This window comes from Callorhinchus milii, unplaced genomic scaffold, assembly GCF_018977255.1.
Source record: "Callorhinchus milii isolate IMCB2004 unplaced genomic scaffold, IMCB_Cmil_1.0 Scaffold9, whole genome shotgun sequence".
In the NCBI taxonomy this organism is placed as follows: domain Eukaryota; kingdom Metazoa; phylum Chordata; class Chondrichthyes; order Chimaeriformes; family Callorhinchidae; genus Callorhinchus; species Callorhinchus milii.
In genome coordinates, this window is record NW_024704750.1 from 7244902 (window position 1) to 7262702 (window position 17801).

Here is a 17801-nt window from a genome sequence, read left to right on the forward strand (position 1 = left end):
GCATTAATGTCAGTTGGGATATCTGATACAGACTATGAGCAGCAGCCACCACTGTCTCCTGTCTCTGCCGCAGGCTCTCTAGGATGCCTGGAGTTAAAACAGTTCTCAGAGGTTGCGAGAACAGTTCGTTTTACACACGAGTAGTGTCAGCTTTATAAAAGATGTAACAGAAAACTGTGTCATATTTTAGATTAGAAGATGAGACGAATTCGCAATGTACAGACCAAACTAACATATTCTTGTAGTTGGCTTAAAAAAACATTTGCCTTGCAACTCACATATGACTACACCACTTTGGAATCACACTGCAAATCCCATTATTTGAGCGTTAAGTTGTTATCTTCCAGAGGATTTTGAAAAGATGACTAACTTCAGTGAGTGTAAAAACATCAGCCAGTTAGACCTGAATGGCCTGAATGGCAGCACATCACATTCCAGATGACACTCAAGCCAACTGCAGGGCAACACACAACTGGGGAGTTCTTGCATTCATGCCAGTTAATACACATGGTTCTCTCATAACGCATTTTTACTGATGCAATCCTCCTTCTCTTTTTAGATATAAAAAGAACACAACAATATTTCCTCTCCAGGTGAAGCAACCTTCTCCAGCTGACTCACAACTTTAACTCAGTGGTTAGAGCGTTCGCCTCGCAAGCGAGAGACTTGGGTTGGATTCCCGGGCAGGGTGAAATGTTGGGCAAGTTCCCTTACTCCACACTCCTTTGTTTACCTAGCAGTAAGTAGAAACTTGGTTGTTTGTTGATTGCCCGATCGCATTTCCGGGGATAATAATTCATTAACGAAAAATTGGTCACTCAATCCACGATTGGCTGCCATGTTTTGCCCCAAAAATACACAGTCAATTCACTTTACAGTATATTCTGTGAAGTACTTTGAGACAGCTCAAAGACTATATCAAAATGCAAGGATTTTTATTATTATTTCTCTCAGATACTGAAAGGTCGGCTTGGATTTCCATCATTTCTGTTTTATATAGATATCCCTATTTGATTTTTTCCCTTTAATTTCGACTGCTGTGACTGAGTGGATTCTACTGTAAACCTGCATTAAGGTATGAAGGATGCCACAGAAACATTTGTTTTTGTTATTTCATCCACATTCCGAACAATGTGTACATTTATCAAATGCTTTTGTCAGCAAATGTATTAAAATTTGGAACGATACAAATCAGCAGGAAAGTCAAGATGCAAAGTTGTGAAGCAGTAAATGTAAACAATCACTTCCTCAACTTCAAGGTACACAATTTCAACTTTACACTAAGGAACAATGTTTCAAAAGACAAGAGAGGACAGTACTCATGTCAAAGAATACAACAAATATATAAGTAAGGCACAGGTTAACCCACAGCCTTAAGGTCTTCACATCATGACCTCCACGTCCATAGATTTGCTTAAATTCAAAGTAAGATTTTAATTGCTGAAAATTCAACAAGCTGATCAAGTTTATTTGGTTTGGTTTATAGGTCACAATGAAGTCAGTCAAATGACAGCCTTGTAAACACTGTGATATGCAACTACAGTATTTGAAATGAAAAGCCCTTCTGCCTTCACAAACTATCTTAGGCAGAGCCCCAGGGCAATAAATCTTTCTGGTGCATTGTGTACCTAATTCACTTTATCCTGTGTACACATCAGTCACAAACACGATGAAAGAAAGAAGAGCTAAAGAATCTGAACAAATGTTTGGTTTCTACTCATGCTGACCTGGAAGTAGCCTATACAACACTTCTCCAAGGTTGTGATTTTTGTGGGTAAATGCTGGGCTTGGATTGATATTCAGCCAATGGATTCAGTCTTGGGTAAGTCTCAGATTTGATGTCTGGTCAGTGCTGTGTTAGCTGGTCTCTCAGAAGAGCAACAATGAGGAGCTAAAGAATATCAAGTAAATGGAACATCATTTGGTCACATATCTCTTTCAGTTTTACCCAACACACCTGGTCACGGGTCTCCATTAACTGGCTCTCCAGCTTGGCTTGTTCGTTTTGCAGCATTTCATTCTCCACTTTGAGGACTTCCAACTCCTGTTCGAGTGAGCCCATCAGACTTATCTGTCAGGAGAATAAATGCAGTATCAGGACCACGTGTAGATTCTACTCAATATTTAATGTAAGCACGACATTCAGACTGGATTCGGATTGAGGACAGATTGGCTACTGTTAAATAAAGGTTACTTAAGGTCATTATTTATGACCTCGAGTAGCCTCTAATTTTGTTTAAAGAATCCTTTCTTGAACTTTGTTTCTTCCAGAGTTATTTCTCCATCAACACTTTACAAAGCTTTAATGTACATGAAGACTGTTCACAGACAAATCTTACTCAAATGCAGGCATGCTTCCTTGCTCACTCTTTTGCTTCTCTGCCCTTCTAATTGGATATTCCTAGAGAGGAAAAAAATGTTTCCTTTATTAATCTTATGCCTTACCTTCCTGTTGGCTGATAGCAGTTCTTTCTGAATCTGGTCACATTCTCTCTTCAGGCTGAGTTTCTCCTGTTCAGCAGCTTTGACCATGGCAGATTTATTGTAGTGCTTCTGCTGTTTGAGGGTTAAAAGTGTAGAATCTAGATATTTGATCTGTCAAAACGAGAAAAAAATATTGTTAATTCACTATATATCTTTCATAAACGTATTGATTTTAACAAGAAAATGTTCTATTGAAACTTCGCAGTGAACTGCTAATGTGGGATTTGTACATCCTATTTTAAACCATACAAAATCAACCAAATGCCTAATCCTTTGAATTGGTCAATCCCTTGGTTGGGTCACTGTTGTGTACAAACTGACCACCCATGTTTTTCTACAAAACACACAGTCACTACACTTTACAGTAACATCCCATCCTGTGCAATACTTTGAGGAGTCCTCCCAGCGTGAAGGGCAGCATATCCAATGCAAGGATCATCATTATAAACCACATTGGATCTAATTTATAGTATTTCTAAATGGGATTCCTTAATAAGGAATGTAAATGGAGACTCCTTCCAGTACCATCACAAATTATTCCTTTGTTTTTCCTCCTCCATCCTAATAGTGTATAAAATACAACAAAATTGCAGTGTGTAATCCCATCTGTTTCCCATTCCATCTCATTTCGGACTGGAGAGCTGGGAGTCCTCTATAACTCTGATTGCAATCTTGCTCTGCGAGTCAGGTTGAAAGGCAAATGGTTATTTGAACCCATGTCTCAAAAATGAAAGAGGCCATTGTGTTTAGTGGGCTATTTAGATGGATGCGTTTATTCTCTTCAATTGCTGCTACATTCTCCTTAGAAGTGCCTACTCAGTTAGATGGCAATAGCTGCAGGCACTTCTAAGGCATCAATGCATTCTGCACTGCTAGAAATGCCTTCCACCAAGATATGAAACAATTCATCTGGAAGTCTGAAGACGCTCTCTTAGTTACCTTCTCCCTGGCCTGCTGCAGCTCTCCTTTTGTGTGCTGAGCCTCTCTCTGAAGCCTCTCGTTCTCCTGCCTCAGCAGTTGTTGTTCCTTCTCCACCAGCCGAGCCAGGTCATCCCGGTACAGCCTCTTATGTTGGTGTTGGAAGTCCGCAGAATTCAAGTTCAGCTCTAGCACCTGATTCTAACAGAAAGATATCGTGATCTTATTTAAAAATCAGACGATTTGTTGAAGAAAACTATATGGAAGGGCATCCTTTTTTTTTGTTTCGTTAGATCTCCCCGAAGCATGAACCATTTCTTGGCTTACAGTCATAGAACCATTGGGATTTACAGCACATCATGTCTGTGCTGGCTCTTTTAAAGAGCAAATCCTTTTAGTTCTACGCCAATACCACTCTGTGACCAGCTGCTTAGCTGGAACGGAAGCATCTTCCAATGGTTCATCCTTTGACTGCCTCTTTCTGCCTGTGGGAATGTAGTGTGTTCTGACAGCATCACTGTAACCTGCAACTAGCCAAGTGGAGAATCCCAAGTAGGAGCTACTGGTTCGAACAGTCCGTAGTGCATCAACTTAACAAATGAGAAGCTTGTAGCACACAAAATGTAACTATTGCCTCTTTTCAACAATGAATGCTTGAATATCGCTACTATTGCACAAGTTATTGCTGTATGTTTATTGGGAAGTATCAGGTTTCAGATTCGCTCTTCTGAACAAATGTGCACATAATCACGTCAGCTTTACTGACTTGAAGAACGCTTCAACCTTATTTGAAGTGTTACAGGCTACGTGAAGGAATCAAATAGAATTAAAGTCACGTTGTACCTCATCTTTGGTGGTCTGTAGTTCTTTGTGCAAAGACGTCACTTCCTGTTTCAAGGCCTCCTTCTCCTGTTGAGAGACCCGGAAGTCTGATTTACACCGCGCTGCCTGGAAATGAGCATTTTGTAAGGTTTCTTCCAGACTCTGTATCTGAAAGATGGACAAGAGGATCAAATATGAATAGCAAAATTTAGGATGGAAAATTATGCCTGATAAACATGTTGAAGTTTATACATCAAAACTATAAAAAGCGTGTCTGTTATAATAGAGATTTCAATTACTTCACAATTGAGACGGCTGCACTGGGAGTAGGGTCCTGAAGAGGTGGGCAAAATATAACTACAAATATTCCAATACCTTTTCTTGTGACATATTCAGCTGTGTAGTCAACATATGGATTTGTTGTTGCAAAGTCTGCTGCTCTTGTCTCAAGCTGATTACCTGCATCTCCATGACATTCATTTTGGCAATCTGTATATAATAAGAAGCATTTGTTGATAGAGGGCTACATATTCAGTCTAAAAAAAATGATGCCAATTAGTATTCATCAACTTTAAAGTGCTTCAGTGATTTCCATACCCTGTCAACACAGCGGTTCACTTCATCGCTCAATGTTTCTTTCTCCTGTATTAACTTTTCATTCGTATACTTTAGAGAAGTGACCTCACTCTCCAGCCTATTACATTCAGATAACTGGAGAAACAAGAAACTGCTGTTAAGCTTATTGAGAGACAAGAAGCTCATTAATAAATGCATCAATGCAGAATCTATTCACGAGCTGTTTAAAATCACAAGAATGTCAACAACTATGAAGCATCACTCCATGCAACTGTATGAAACCAGTGTATCAATATCTGAAATAAATAACAACAATTCTCTTATCATTTCTCAAACAAATATTCTCACTATCAAATAAGCAGAGAACTGCTTTGCGCAAAACGACTAAAGTTAATAATATGAAGGCTTGGCAGCATATTCAAATCCCATGAGAAAAAAAGCACAAAAAATCTTTTCTAAAAATTTGATATTCAATTGAACATCTTGTTATCAAGTAATGGGAGATGAGTGACAGTTGTTCTTTGTACAAATCGGATTCATCATTATCAACACTGAATTGTAATATGTACTTAAAAAAAATATCAAATTGGCATGAAACAAATTGGCAAGAAACTGATGTTCATTGTATTTGTATTCTCCAAATGGACACATTCTATATTTATTACAGTACATACTTAGAATTTAAAAAAAACTTATTTCCAATGAATCCTGGACAACAAGAGCTTTTCAAAATGACTGCACTGAAGATTTGTGGGACGCTTCTACCTGAAATTTCACATCTTCGAGTTGTTGGCTGAGGAGAAGCTTGTCCTGTTCCAGCAGGTGTTTCTTCAGTTTCATTTCAGACAAATCAGCCTCCAAAGCAGATATGAGAGTGGATGACTGTCAGGAAATAAGTAAGATACATGTAATGTCATGACTACCAAAACACACAAAGCTATGTTTTCATACAGAGCGTCACTGAATGATAATGTGCAGGGCCAGAATCCACAAGAGAAAGAGAGTGCAAACAGAATATCTAATCCACAACAAATACACCTGCAGAGGCTGGAAGGTTAAACTGCACTATCCCACCCTCTTGGCTCTCTGATGAGAAGCAATTTCTGAGGCAAAACAGGAGGAAAGGATATGGAAATATTCTCTCTCCCCACAGTTCTTTAATAAAAATACATTTAAGTGGTCAGTCAACTATATGAATGCTACCCACAACATGAAATAGGTATCATAAATGCCGATTAGTAATTTGGCTTTAGGTATAAGTGTTCAAAAGTCACTTTGAATGATTAGGCCACTATGGTGGGTTACGAGGCAAAAATCACAATGATTTACCTCTGCTCGGCTATTTTCCATTTCTTCCATTATTTGGGATTTCTCTAGCTCCCATTCTTCAAGCAGCTGCCTATCCATCTTTTTCTCCTTCTGTCGCAGTAGATCAGCGAGTCGGCGGTTCAGATCCTGCACGTCAGCTTGATTCTTAGAGTTTTTTCGGCAAAGATTCTCGTTCTCTGCATCCAGCTGCCGATTCCGGGATCTCGTCTCCGCCATCTGATTTGGGGTACAGTTTGGAACAAAGGTTTTGAGAACAGTCGGCAGAGTCAGTTTAACGTAACTAATAGTACAAGTCACAACTCTATATCTGATACAATTCAAAACAAGATGCTAAATACCTGGAAACTGCAAACAAAAATAGCAAAATAGTTAACGATTCCTGCAGTAATAGTTTATGGGATGTTTATCAACCGTCTGCAAATGACTTTCTTAAAAAATTATCAGACTGTTTCGGGGATTAGAATCAGCAAATGACCAAAAAAAATTAGTGTCTTCTCACACAATTAATTTTAATTCTAAGATTATAGACATCCTGCCCCAGATTTTTCCTTTGTTAATCACTGAGACATTTTCCACTCCTGCCAGGATGTGAAAATAGATTGCCACTGAATCTGATTATTAATCCCTCAGCTGCACAGGACCATCAATTAAAAATATTCTACACGCAACAAGTGACCTATATTTTAATGTCAACACTGCATTATTCTACTTAAAATAAGAATTAGTAACATTACAGAATCAGGACTCCAAACAGTAGCAGGCCTGTTCAATGATGAATTTGGCACATCATCATCATACAGTAATAATGCTGCATATTTTAAATGTCGATTTTTACAGTTCATCCAAGTGGCATGTAGACAATACAGCATGAACCAATATTTAAAATGTCTGAAATTATCAAGAGCATACCTGTTTGTTCAGCATTTCTATAATTCTCTGAGCATTCATATTTTCAGCTTTTAAAATCTCCTCTTGTTGCCTGTAAAAAGATCAAACCCCCATAACTTTGTATTCAGCTTTAATACAATAATGTAAGCACAGTAGTTTGAAAAGCATACATCTGGTTATGCTGAATGAAAGCTACTAATCACCAAATATGAGTATTATGAATGTAACAACAACAAGATTACATTTGTATAGTGCCTTTCACGTCGGGAGGACATCACAAGGCGCTGGACAGTGTACAGCATTTCAGACCTGAGCTGAGGTCAGGGGGGTGGGGGGGGAAGGGAGGGGAGGGGAAGGGGTTGGCCAATGGCATGGTCGAAGAGGAGGGTCTTGAGGTGGGACCTGAAGGAGACTAAGGAGGGGGCGAGGCGGAGTGACTGGGGGATGGAATTCCAGAGGTTGGAGGCAAAGTGGCTGAAGGCTCTCTCGCCAATGGTGGGGCGGATGGATCGGGGGACATGGAGCAGGCCAGAGCCGGCTGAGCAGATGGGTTGGTAGGGGGTTAGGAGGTCGCAGAAGTAGGGTGGGGCGAGGCCATGGTGGGCTTTGTAGGTGAGGACCAGGATCTTGAACTGGATCCTCTGAAGGATAGGGAGCCAGCAGAGTCGGGCGAGAATGGGAATGTAACGTAGTCACATGAGAATTTCGAAGAACTTACATTAATTCCTGTTGTGCTTCATTCATTTCTGTTATTTTCTGATGAAAATTTCTTTCCTTCTCCATAAGTGTGGTCATTTTATGTTTCAAGGTGGCATATTTCTCAGTGAGCTCTTCAGCTTCACCACTGTGTAAGAAAGAATGTTGCAACAGGTTTAACGTGGTTAAGTGGCCAAGTCTGTCTGCTGGATGTAATTTGATGAATTGAAAACTAAAATGCTTCATGCAAACTGATTGCAGCTCCTACAAGAATATTCAAATTAGGTTGCATTTGTTACAATTTTCATGCACATGTGTGCAAACTGAAAGGCACTTATAAGGAGATGGAAAGGGTAAGATTAAGACATCTCTAAATGCTCGTTACTGAAACCTCATAGGATAAACAAAAAAATCAGTTCTGCAATAAAATGTAATGGTGGATGATATCTTGTAGGGGAGGGTGGGGGGGAAAGATATGAACATGCAAGTAAACAAATAGGTGATGAAGAAATCATGCAAGACTGTCATATTGAGATAATCAGGCATGCAGTGATGCATTTCACTCAATGAAGATGAACGAACATCACCTTTCTGGCATGCTTTATGAAACACACAAAAGGTGGTGCATTTTACACATTCCATAATATTCCCCACTCTATTTTTCCTGCTCAGTTTAACAAAAGCTGTCATTAACTGCTTTCCTTTGGTTGACATATATCTCTCGTTTTCTTACTGGGAAAAAGTACCCATTCACTGCATTAACATCCTCCCTACTCAACCCCCCCAAAAAATCACCATTTAGCAATATCCAAGTTGGTGGCCAGGGGCGCGCTCACGTTATTCAGAGTCGTGTGTGAAGGGTGGAATATGTCAGAGTAAATGCTGCTTATGTAGGGAGAGGAATGAGTTTAGGAATGCCAGAAGGTTGACCCAATTTCTGCAACTTTATGTTTTTTACATACTCTTATCTAATCAACAATTATCCTTTAAGGAATCGCTGTGATCCTACAGAGGATCACTAGTCATGCATTATGTCAGTTTCAGTGAAACTGCTTATCTGATTAATGGCCCGCTAGCAACTTTTGCTTTTAAGAAATCAAATTTGTGAAATTTAAAGCACAATTGACATTCATAATGATGTTGGCAGCAATCTTTAAGAATAGTAGTTCCAAGCATTTACTTTGAGACTTTGATTCAACAACNAAAAAGTAACAATCTGAAGCATTCAGACACCACAGACATGATGCATATCAGTGCATCTAAAAATAAATGCACCACCTCAACCCATTATTGTTTCCAGGCTTACCACATCTCACAGCAGAAGTCAGCTGTCCATGCGTTTTGGAAGAAAAAAGCATTAGAAATGAAATTGTTAATTGTAAACTTTAGCCAACTAAAATTACAGCAAAATAGCTTCTCACAAATGACTGGAAATTTACTGAAACCTCAGAGGTCAAACATGACCATTACCTGTTCACTCTAGCCTGGTGTTGCATCTCAGTAGATTGTGCTTGCAGCTCAGCAATGGCAGCCTTCAACTCAACATTCTCTCTCTCAGTTTGAGCGTTCTTCTTCTGTAATGCTGGAATGGACAAAACCTTCTCTTCCAACTCTTTAGTACTTTCTTTAAGACTGACGTTCTCTGCACTTACTTCTACTCTTTCTCTCTCAGACTCTTCATATGCCTTTTCTAAATCTGTAAGAAATACTAACTTGTCTTCTAACCTTTTCCCCTTTTCTTGGAGTTCTTGATGCTCTTCCACTATTTCTGCCTTCTCGGATTCAAGCAGTTCTATGGTTGTCTGAAGGATTGAGAGCTCCTGGGATTTTTCTTCTAGTTCCCTTATCCTCTCTTTCAGGCTCACATTCTCTGAATTTATTTGTGCTCTTTCTTTCTCAAACTCTTGTTGTGCTTTCCTTATGTTTGTAAGAACAACTACTTTCTCTTCTAACCGTTTAGCTTTTTCCAGAAGCTCTGCATTTTGTTTCACTATTTCTGACTTTTCGTTTGTAAGAATTTCAATAGCATTTTGTAGGCTTGCAAGCGCCAATTCTTTCCCTTCTAAATCCTTAGTCCTTTCCTGCAACTCTAACAATTCAGAGCCCAGCTCCTCGTTCTCCCTTTTTACTTGCTCGTGAACAGTTTGCAGTTCTGCAAGAAGCAGAGCTTCTTTTTCCAGTTTTTGTCCCTTCTCCTGCAGTTGGCTGATCTTGCCGTTCATTGCTTGATTTTCCCTCACCAACTCTTCATTGATTTTCTGCACGGCACAAAGGGTTACTGCGTTCTTGAACATATCTTTCGTCGTCTCTTGCAGTCTGGAAATTTCAGATCTCAACTCAGCTCTTTCTTTCTCAAATTCTTCCTGCGACACGTGAGCTTGAGCAGAAGCCTCCACGTCTTCCATCATTGCCTTGTACGTTTCTTTCAAGCTACATTTCTCCAAGTTCAGTGCTGCTTTTTCCCTTTCAGATTCTGCTTTTACCTCTTCAAGCAATACTCTTGACTGCTCCCACTTCCCCTCAGCCTCAATCAACTGTTTGTCCTTCACTTGTAATTGATTCTCCATTTCCTTCTTCAGACAAATCAGTTCATTTGACAACTTACTCTCTCTACTGGAGGTAGCAGCTTGTAGCTCCTCAAGTTCTTTCTGCAGCTGCTGATTTTTGGACGCAAGCATATTTACTTCTTCTTTTCCTGACTTTATCACAAGTTCCCTCTCCTGGGCTATCGTACGAGAAAGTAGGGCTATTTTGTTTTCTAGCGCATCCTTTAGTCTCTCCTTTTCTTCTTCGTTTTCCTGTAGAATCTCCTCCTTTTCAAATTCCCACTGACCTTTTTCCTCCCAGAGCTGATCGCGGAGTTCCATAATTTCTTGCTTGTATTTCTGCTCAAGTTCAGACATTTCTGCTTTGAGTTTAAGCATGATTTTTTGATGTTCATTGGAATATTGGGCTTCCATCTCAGAAATCTTCTGGTTAAAATCATTCTCCATGTTTTTCCTATGTGATGAAATATCACAAGTATCACTATTTTTAAAAAAAACAATTTTTCATTACAATACAAGCAGCAAAACGAAAAATTATCTGAAGGAAATATTCCAGCAGTGTGATGTTATGCGGCTAGGAAGGTATCTCTGTCTCTGTCATCGAATGCTAGTTGTGTTAGTCACTCCTGTGTGCTTTAAATATTTTAATAACTTAAATCAATGTCTTTCCAGGAAATCCACTGGGAATAAATGATAATGATAATCTTCACATTTGATATAGCACCTTATCACGTCATTGAGATGTCTCAAAGAGCTTCACAGGATATACTGTAAAATGTACAGTATACTGTGTGGGTAAAATTATGATCTCTTACAAACTAGCCAGACAGACAGCAAAGATCATTCCAAGTCTCTGCACATTCCTTCAGGTCTCTTTTTCCAACTAAACAGTGGAATTGGAGCCGTTTGACCCATGATCAGAAGATTCAACAGTTTGACAAGAAAATGTTTGTTCAAGTGTATGATTTACAGATTGACATTTATACATATATTTTTTAAAAATCACAATTGCACAATTTTTTTTTGATTAATAAAATGCTAATAACCTAAAGCTAATGCATTTGTTTCAAATAAATCCCAAAGAGGAAAAACTCATGTACTCCTCCCTATGATTCTCGAATAACCTTCTAAATCTATCATTCCACCTTTGATTCCACCTATAAGGTCCTCACCTTTCCTCGCAAAGTTCCTTTTGCTTTTCTTCTAGGAGATCCCTTTGCAGCTCCTCTTTCTCTTGTGTCATATTTTGCTCGATCTTCGAAATTTGTGCCTCGTAGATCTGCTGCAGTTCAGCTCTCTCTTGTAGGAATGTCTCTATCAGTTCTTTTCTTTGTGCCTCTATTTGAATTTCAGCACTCTTCTGCTTTTCTAGCAGCATTTCTTTCTCATTGTGAAGAGACCGTCTCTCTTCGTCTAATTTAATCCTGAGTGTATCTTCGTGTTTTTGCTTGAATTGTTCCTGCAGTTGCCGTTTTTCTTCATGAAACCAATCCTGCACTGCCCGTTTCTCTTCTTCGCACTTGTATTCTGTCGTTTGCTGCAGCATTTTAAGGAACTCGGTCTCCCCTTGGAGTTTGGAAATATGGCTTTTGAGATCATCTATTTGCTTTTCCATTTGCAAAATGTCTTCCTTGCACTTTTGTTTAATAATTTTTTCCTCTGTTTCATATTTGAGTTTTGTCTCTTCTATTTGTGCCTCGTAAAAACGTACCTGGAAAAAATGCAGAAAAATATCCCGATCATACACTACTCCACAGGGCATTGTTAAAAAAAAAATGGGCACAAATACATTTGCAACCATTTTCAACTGATGAAAGCCAAATATCACCAGGTATGAAGGATCATTGATGCACAGGAAATCAGTATAATTTCATAAAACATAGTTATTGCATCAGCAAATGTGATTATCGAAAATATGGATCATTCGAATGCTTAAGTAGGCTATTTGCATTGTTTGAATAGTGAGTAAATAAGTGACAGTTTGTCAAAGATCCTCTGAGTTTCATTGTGACAAAATAATTTGTTCACCCAGATCTTCAGCAGATGTCAAAACAGAATTCCAAACAATACAATTGTTTGAACAATGCACAGTATTTCCCAGAGAAACTAATAATTTTAGCCTTCAAGCAGACAAATCTTTTCCAATGATGAATTATTTCAGTTCGAGTCGGTCATTTACTTGCCTTAGTTTCAAGATCGACTTTCAAACTTTCAAATGCCTGGTGATGTTGCTCTTTGATTTGCTCGATGACCATTTCTGCCTCAAGACTCAGATTCAACGGATTGCATTCTTCAGATTGAAGTCCTAGAATAGAACAATAAAGAATTTTCTCAACGAGATAGATGAATGCATATTTGTGAAAAATTTTATTTTGCCATGAAGAGGGAAAATTTTAGCCTTATTTTAACATAAAGCGCAACCACTCAGTTTAAAAAAGAAAGTTGAACAACTGACTATGCTTCAACAATTAAACAGATTCAAATCCACATTAATACCATGCATCAAAGGCGAGCCAGGCGGACAAAACACAATAGTTCACATAGACTGGACAAACAGCATATTTTCATATTGACTAAAAGTATGTTTCCTAAAAGTTTCTCTCCCCACCGCCTCAGTACAACAATCTATCCTTGTATATTGAGTGACAACTTGACAACTCTACAACACAAATATGCGTTTCCCACTCCTATACGGTATGTTGAGTGTGCTTGAATATTGCAATTCGCCAAATGATCTGCAAGGGTTTGGTTTGAGAGCTTCCTGCTGTACCTTGATCACAGTCAATGGCGCCAGTCTTGTTCTCCATTTCGTCTGAGAGTGAACTTCCCCAGAGTTGTTTAAAACTTTTGTCCTGGGTCTGATATGCTTGTAACTCAGACTGGAGCTCATCAATCCGATCCTGAAGCTCCTAATTTAAGCAAGGAGATTCAAAACAGTGAGCACAGTCCTGCCCAGACAGAACAATCGACTTTAGTTGATAACAGTACAACAAACGTGATTCTGATTTTCTGCAAGGAGTGGCCAAGTTATAATAATAATAATAATCCTTGCATTTGATATAGCGCTTTTCACGTCGGGAGGACGTCCCAAAGCGCTTCATAAAACACACTGTAAAGTGAATTGACTGTATTTGTGGGCAAACGCGGCAGCCAATTGCGCACAGCAATGTCCCACAAACAGTCGTAGATTGAAAATGACCAATTTATTATTGTTTTTGGTTTTGGAGGGATTATTATTAGGCGTGTGGAGTAAGGAACTTGCCCAAGGTTTCGCCCTCTGCCTGGAATTGAACTCAGGTCTCTCGCTTGCAAAGCGAGTGCTCTAACCACTGAGCTACAGGACTCCACAAGTTGTGTCTTGTCAGTATCTAATACTCTTACAAACAAGTGCATTGCATTCCTGCTCTTGTCATCTGGGAGCTACTGGTGTCTTACAAATCCATCTTGCAAAACATTTGATTTAGGTGCAGTCACTTTTCAACTTCCGCAATGAACAAAGGGGTTCAACATCAAAGATAACACCTCATCTTCATTCAACACTGGACTAGTTGGTTTTGCAAACTCCAGACAGGCACAGTGAAACTACCTCTTCATACCCAAAAGATACACAATAACTGTGAAATGAGTTTAAAAAAAAATTCTTGGACAGGAAAAGATTAATATTTACTCAACGTTCCCAGCTTCAGCCAGCCGTAGCTTGAATTAATCTTTCTCACACTAAATCATGCAGAGGAGTTTCCTGAGCATTCCAGGCAGTTGCTCAGTATAACAGACTATAAAAATTTAGTTTCTACATAAAGAAATTGTCCTCAAACATGAAGTGGCTTGATTTGCCATTTTCTTGGCTGGATTTCAGTCCTATTCATTAGACACTTGTCAAAAAGTTGCTGGGCATTTACTCACGTTCTTTAGGGTAGCTGAAACTCTGCAACTTTAACAGCAGAGGTTCGCTGAGAATGCCATATCTAAACATGACCAATTCCTTTCCTGCGTAATTCACATCATATGTTAGATTTATTTACAATTATTCACATTACATATTGGGTTCACTTACCCTGCACTGCTGTTCATATTCCCTTCTCAACCGTGAAAATCTTTCCTCATGCAAGAAAAATTCAGCGCTGGTTGGATCAAGGTCTCCAAACTGTAAGAGTGGATGGGAACAGATCTAACGTATTTTGAATCCATCTAGTTGTATGTTTGTATAGTGGCTCAGCTTTACTAAAAGTACCAATATTGCTCAGACCACAAGCCCCAACACAATAGACCAATAAACAGTTGCCTTGTTACAAAAAGCTACCTTCTCCTTCAGAACATTGTCCAGGTTCTTTTGCAGTTTCTTAGCTTGGTTCTCAAACCCCACCAGTTTCTCTCCATTTTCCAAAAGTTCTCTTTCCAGACGACTGTTTTCCTTTAAACAACATTAAAAGTTGTTTAGACAATCTCATGTTATCCAGAATTCATTTAGTGTACTATTGAAAGTAAAATAATAATAATGATGAAACCTGGAAACTTCACAAATTCCACATGTGTACAGTTTTACTAATGTGCAGATCACCGCTATATTTTTCATTCTATGTCAAGTTGGTGTGCAAAACTACCAGGGTATAACTGCTTACAGTAATTTTACATTGAGTAAAGGTACAACTGTAACAGACATGTAAATGCAACATTGTGATCTGGAATTGGAGTCAGCATTTCTCTGTAATTCATCTCAAATTCAATTCAAACAGCGATGTTCAGCTATTGGCTTTACTTGAAAGGAGAAACTTATTCTCTGACCCACGGCCAAGGCTTTGAAATAGGAATTGTGCTACAGCCAACAGCCTCGCCTTTCTTTGTCAAATAACAGTTAGATATGAAAAAGAGTTCTCACCTTCAAAGACAGTGCAAGTCGATCCCTGAGGTACGATTCCTCTGCTTTCACCTTCTCAATCTCCTTCTCCAACTCACTACTTTGCCTGCTGGCTTGCTGCAGAATCAGGTCTTTTTCTTTGGTTAGGTCTGCCTTCAAGGCAGCAAGACGTTCCCTGTGCTCCTGTTCCAGCTTCCTGAAAAGCCAACAACAGCCAAGTCATGAACAATGCATTCTGCCGAAGGATTGGCCTTTTCCCAATTATACTTTAGGAATGTGGAGCATGGGGGAGATGTGGAAGAATCCATATATGAGTATGCTGTACTCAGCGCCTTGGGACGCCCTCTTGATGTGAAAGGCGCTCTATAAATGTAATTTTGTTGTTGTTGCTGCTGCTGTACATGATCCATGTGCACAACCTTGCTCAACTCATCCTTTCTTTATGTCCTCTGATGTTCCAATAATGATGGTTATTTGATCCAAGAGAAATGCATACAACTCAGTAAAATAGTTAACGGCATCTTACATTTCATTGACCAAGCTTCCACCTATTGTGGAATCAGCACTGCGAGCTCCGCCAGTCGACTCATAGTAGTGGTTAAAAAAAATGTGCTTGCTGCACGTTATAGCTATAGTGATTATCTTATTCAAATAAATAGCTAGTTTTGTGGCAATTGTCCTGAATTTTATCTAGAGGACATTCTCAGCTTTCCCTTGAACTATGTGCTCAGTGAGTTGTCTCTTATCTTCACTCTCCCCGAGCAATGAATAAAGTTCTTTCCCTTCCTTAATCACATGGCTAAGCTCAGGAACCAGTGAAGCGAATCTCAGCACAAACTTGTGTTCCATATCTCGATCACAGAAGGGCATTGGAAGGGCGTTCAACACAAATTCCCTTTGAAGCTAAACTTCCAGCTAATGTATCCTCATGCACAATAAACAGGTTTGACACAAGATCACAAATCTACAGCAGTCTTTGAAAGCAAGGTGAGACTGGAATAAAAGTGAAGGAGTCATAGATTGTCAATTACCGGAGATTGCACTCATTGAGCCGTTCAATAGCTGCGTGATGATCATCTACTTCAGAAGCCATCAGGTTTTTCAACCTATCTGCTTTATCCAAGTCTGTGTGGAGTTTTTCCTTTTCTCTTAAAACCTGGTCTACCCGTTCCCTGAAAGGCAAACATGATTGTTTTTTTATGGTGTTCAGTTGTCTCACATTATATTCAACTCAAATCATAAAACATCGGTGCAAATATTAGATATGATTTTTGAGCAACATCATTAAGGGAATTAAATTGTGCCTGCAGGCGGGTTCATTTCTTTTCACCAATTATTGAAGGGAAAGTAGATGTAGACCATTCAACTGCTCTATAATTCCTCAATACAGTACAACTCATATGAGTCATCCCTTTATAAATCATATCATTGTATGATATTGTATGGGTACATGCACCCAAGTCCCATTCAGTTTCCTACCAAAAACACTTTGATTTCTTTGCACTAGTCGTATTATCTAAATCGTAACAGTTGTACACTGTACTTCATTGAAACATGCACGGAAAACAAGGTACTTGTTTATTGCGTGACAATCGTATAAAATTACACAAGTTTGTCTGTAACTCATATTTCGACTGATATGACTTATGTGAGTTTTACTGTATTACAGATTTCTGTACTATTATTGTCTTTCAGTCACCTCTTCTTACTGCGTTGAACTGTGTTAATAACATTCCAAAATACTATAGCATCAAGAAATTGTTTTTTTTTTTAAAACCAGCGATTTCACTGCCAAATTGAAGTTGACAGGCAATACCTCCTATTAATATGACTTTCCAAGAACCATTGAAACAAACTGAGCCCTTATCGGCATTCCCTTCAGTCGCATACAACCCTTTAAAAATTCCACTGAACGAAAAAAAATAATCAAAAGACGATGTTTAGGGCCTGGCATTAGGATCCTGGATAAGTTTCAGGAGGAGGCGGAGATGAGAACACAATGAAGCTGTGCAGATAAAATCTGGGTCAGTGACTGAAGCCTCCACACAACTCTTGAAGGCATCTGGTCTCTTGGCCTAGTAACTCATGCAGCAGAATCTGCGCACGTTTGATTTTCTTGTTCAAACTAAAAACTGAAGCAGCAATTCACTCACATTAAATGTCTAATCTCATGTTTGAAGCTGGCAAGAACCGCTTGGTGGATTCCATTCTTGGTTATCAGCAGCTCGTTCTCCAAAGCCAGGGTGAGTTCAGTCAGATTGACCTTGCCATCTGGGCCAAAATCCAAGGTCTGGAAACAGTAACCAAGCGCGTTAGGCATCGTACAAGGAAAATGCTGAACACAATGTGACTAGAGTGGCCACACCTGGGCACTTTTTGGGTAGAAATCAAGCTAAAATGGGAGCTAATTTAAACCGACAAAAAAAAATTTTTTTTTTTTTACCTTTAAAATTTCAAGGCCGTTCTCAATCCCCCCCTCTTGCCAGGCATCGAGGATTTGATCAGCCGAGGTGTAACCTGTCCCGTCATCCAAACAGGAGAAGAGGCGAAGGCCAATTGTACCAGTCATTGCAGATGGGGTAGCAGTGCGCCGCCCACTTTCATCAAAGGGCTAATACAGAAGAAGGGAAACAAGTATATAACAAAAAACAACCTCATGGTTCATTTAGAGCAAAATAAAGCAATGA

At 39.2% G+C, this 17801-nt stretch overlaps 1 protein-coding gene across 4 annotated transcripts in view; it reads right to left on the bottom strand.

Moving 5' to 3' along the window:
- Nucleotides 1–17801, bottom strand: part of nin (ninein (GSK3B interacting protein)) — a 57060-nt gene that overhangs the window by 6325 nt on the left and 32934 nt on the right. For 3 of the 4 annotated variants that reach the window (XM_007888197.1, XM_042338014.1, XM_042338016.1), the window contains exons 8-27: nucleotides 17558–17725; nucleotides 17268–17404; nucleotides 16146–16286; nucleotides 15136–15310; nucleotides 14560–14670; nucleotides 14314–14403; nucleotides 13030–13168; nucleotides 12443–12564; nucleotides 11432–11970; nucleotides 9184–10713; nucleotides 7736–7861; nucleotides 7039–7108; nucleotides 6130–6345; nucleotides 5566–5682; nucleotides 4822–4935; nucleotides 4600–4713; nucleotides 4246–4392; nucleotides 3424–3603; nucleotides 2446–2595; nucleotides 1958–2071 (exon numbers count right to left, since the gene is read on the bottom strand). In XM_007888197.1, coding sequence (XP_007886388.1) covers nucleotides 1958–2071; nucleotides 2446–2595; nucleotides 3424–3603; nucleotides 4246–4392; nucleotides 4600–4713; nucleotides 4822–4935; nucleotides 5566–5682; nucleotides 6130–6345; nucleotides 7039–7108; nucleotides 7736–7861; nucleotides 9184–10713; nucleotides 11432–11970; nucleotides 12443–12564; nucleotides 13030–13168; nucleotides 14314–14403; nucleotides 14560–14670; nucleotides 15136–15310; nucleotides 16146–16286; nucleotides 17268–17404; nucleotides 17558–17725 — 4500 coding nt within the window. The remainder of the gene's footprint in view (nucleotides 1–1957; nucleotides 2072–2445; nucleotides 2596–3423; nucleotides 3604–4245; nucleotides 4393–4599; nucleotides 4714–4821; nucleotides 4936–5565; nucleotides 5683–6129; nucleotides 6346–7038; nucleotides 7109–7735; nucleotides 7862–9183; nucleotides 10714–11431; nucleotides 11971–12442; nucleotides 12565–13029; nucleotides 13169–14313; nucleotides 14404–14559; nucleotides 14671–15135; nucleotides 15311–16145; nucleotides 16287–17267; nucleotides 17405–17557; nucleotides 17726–17801) is intronic. The other variant, XM_042338015.1, reaches the window with a different exon arrangement.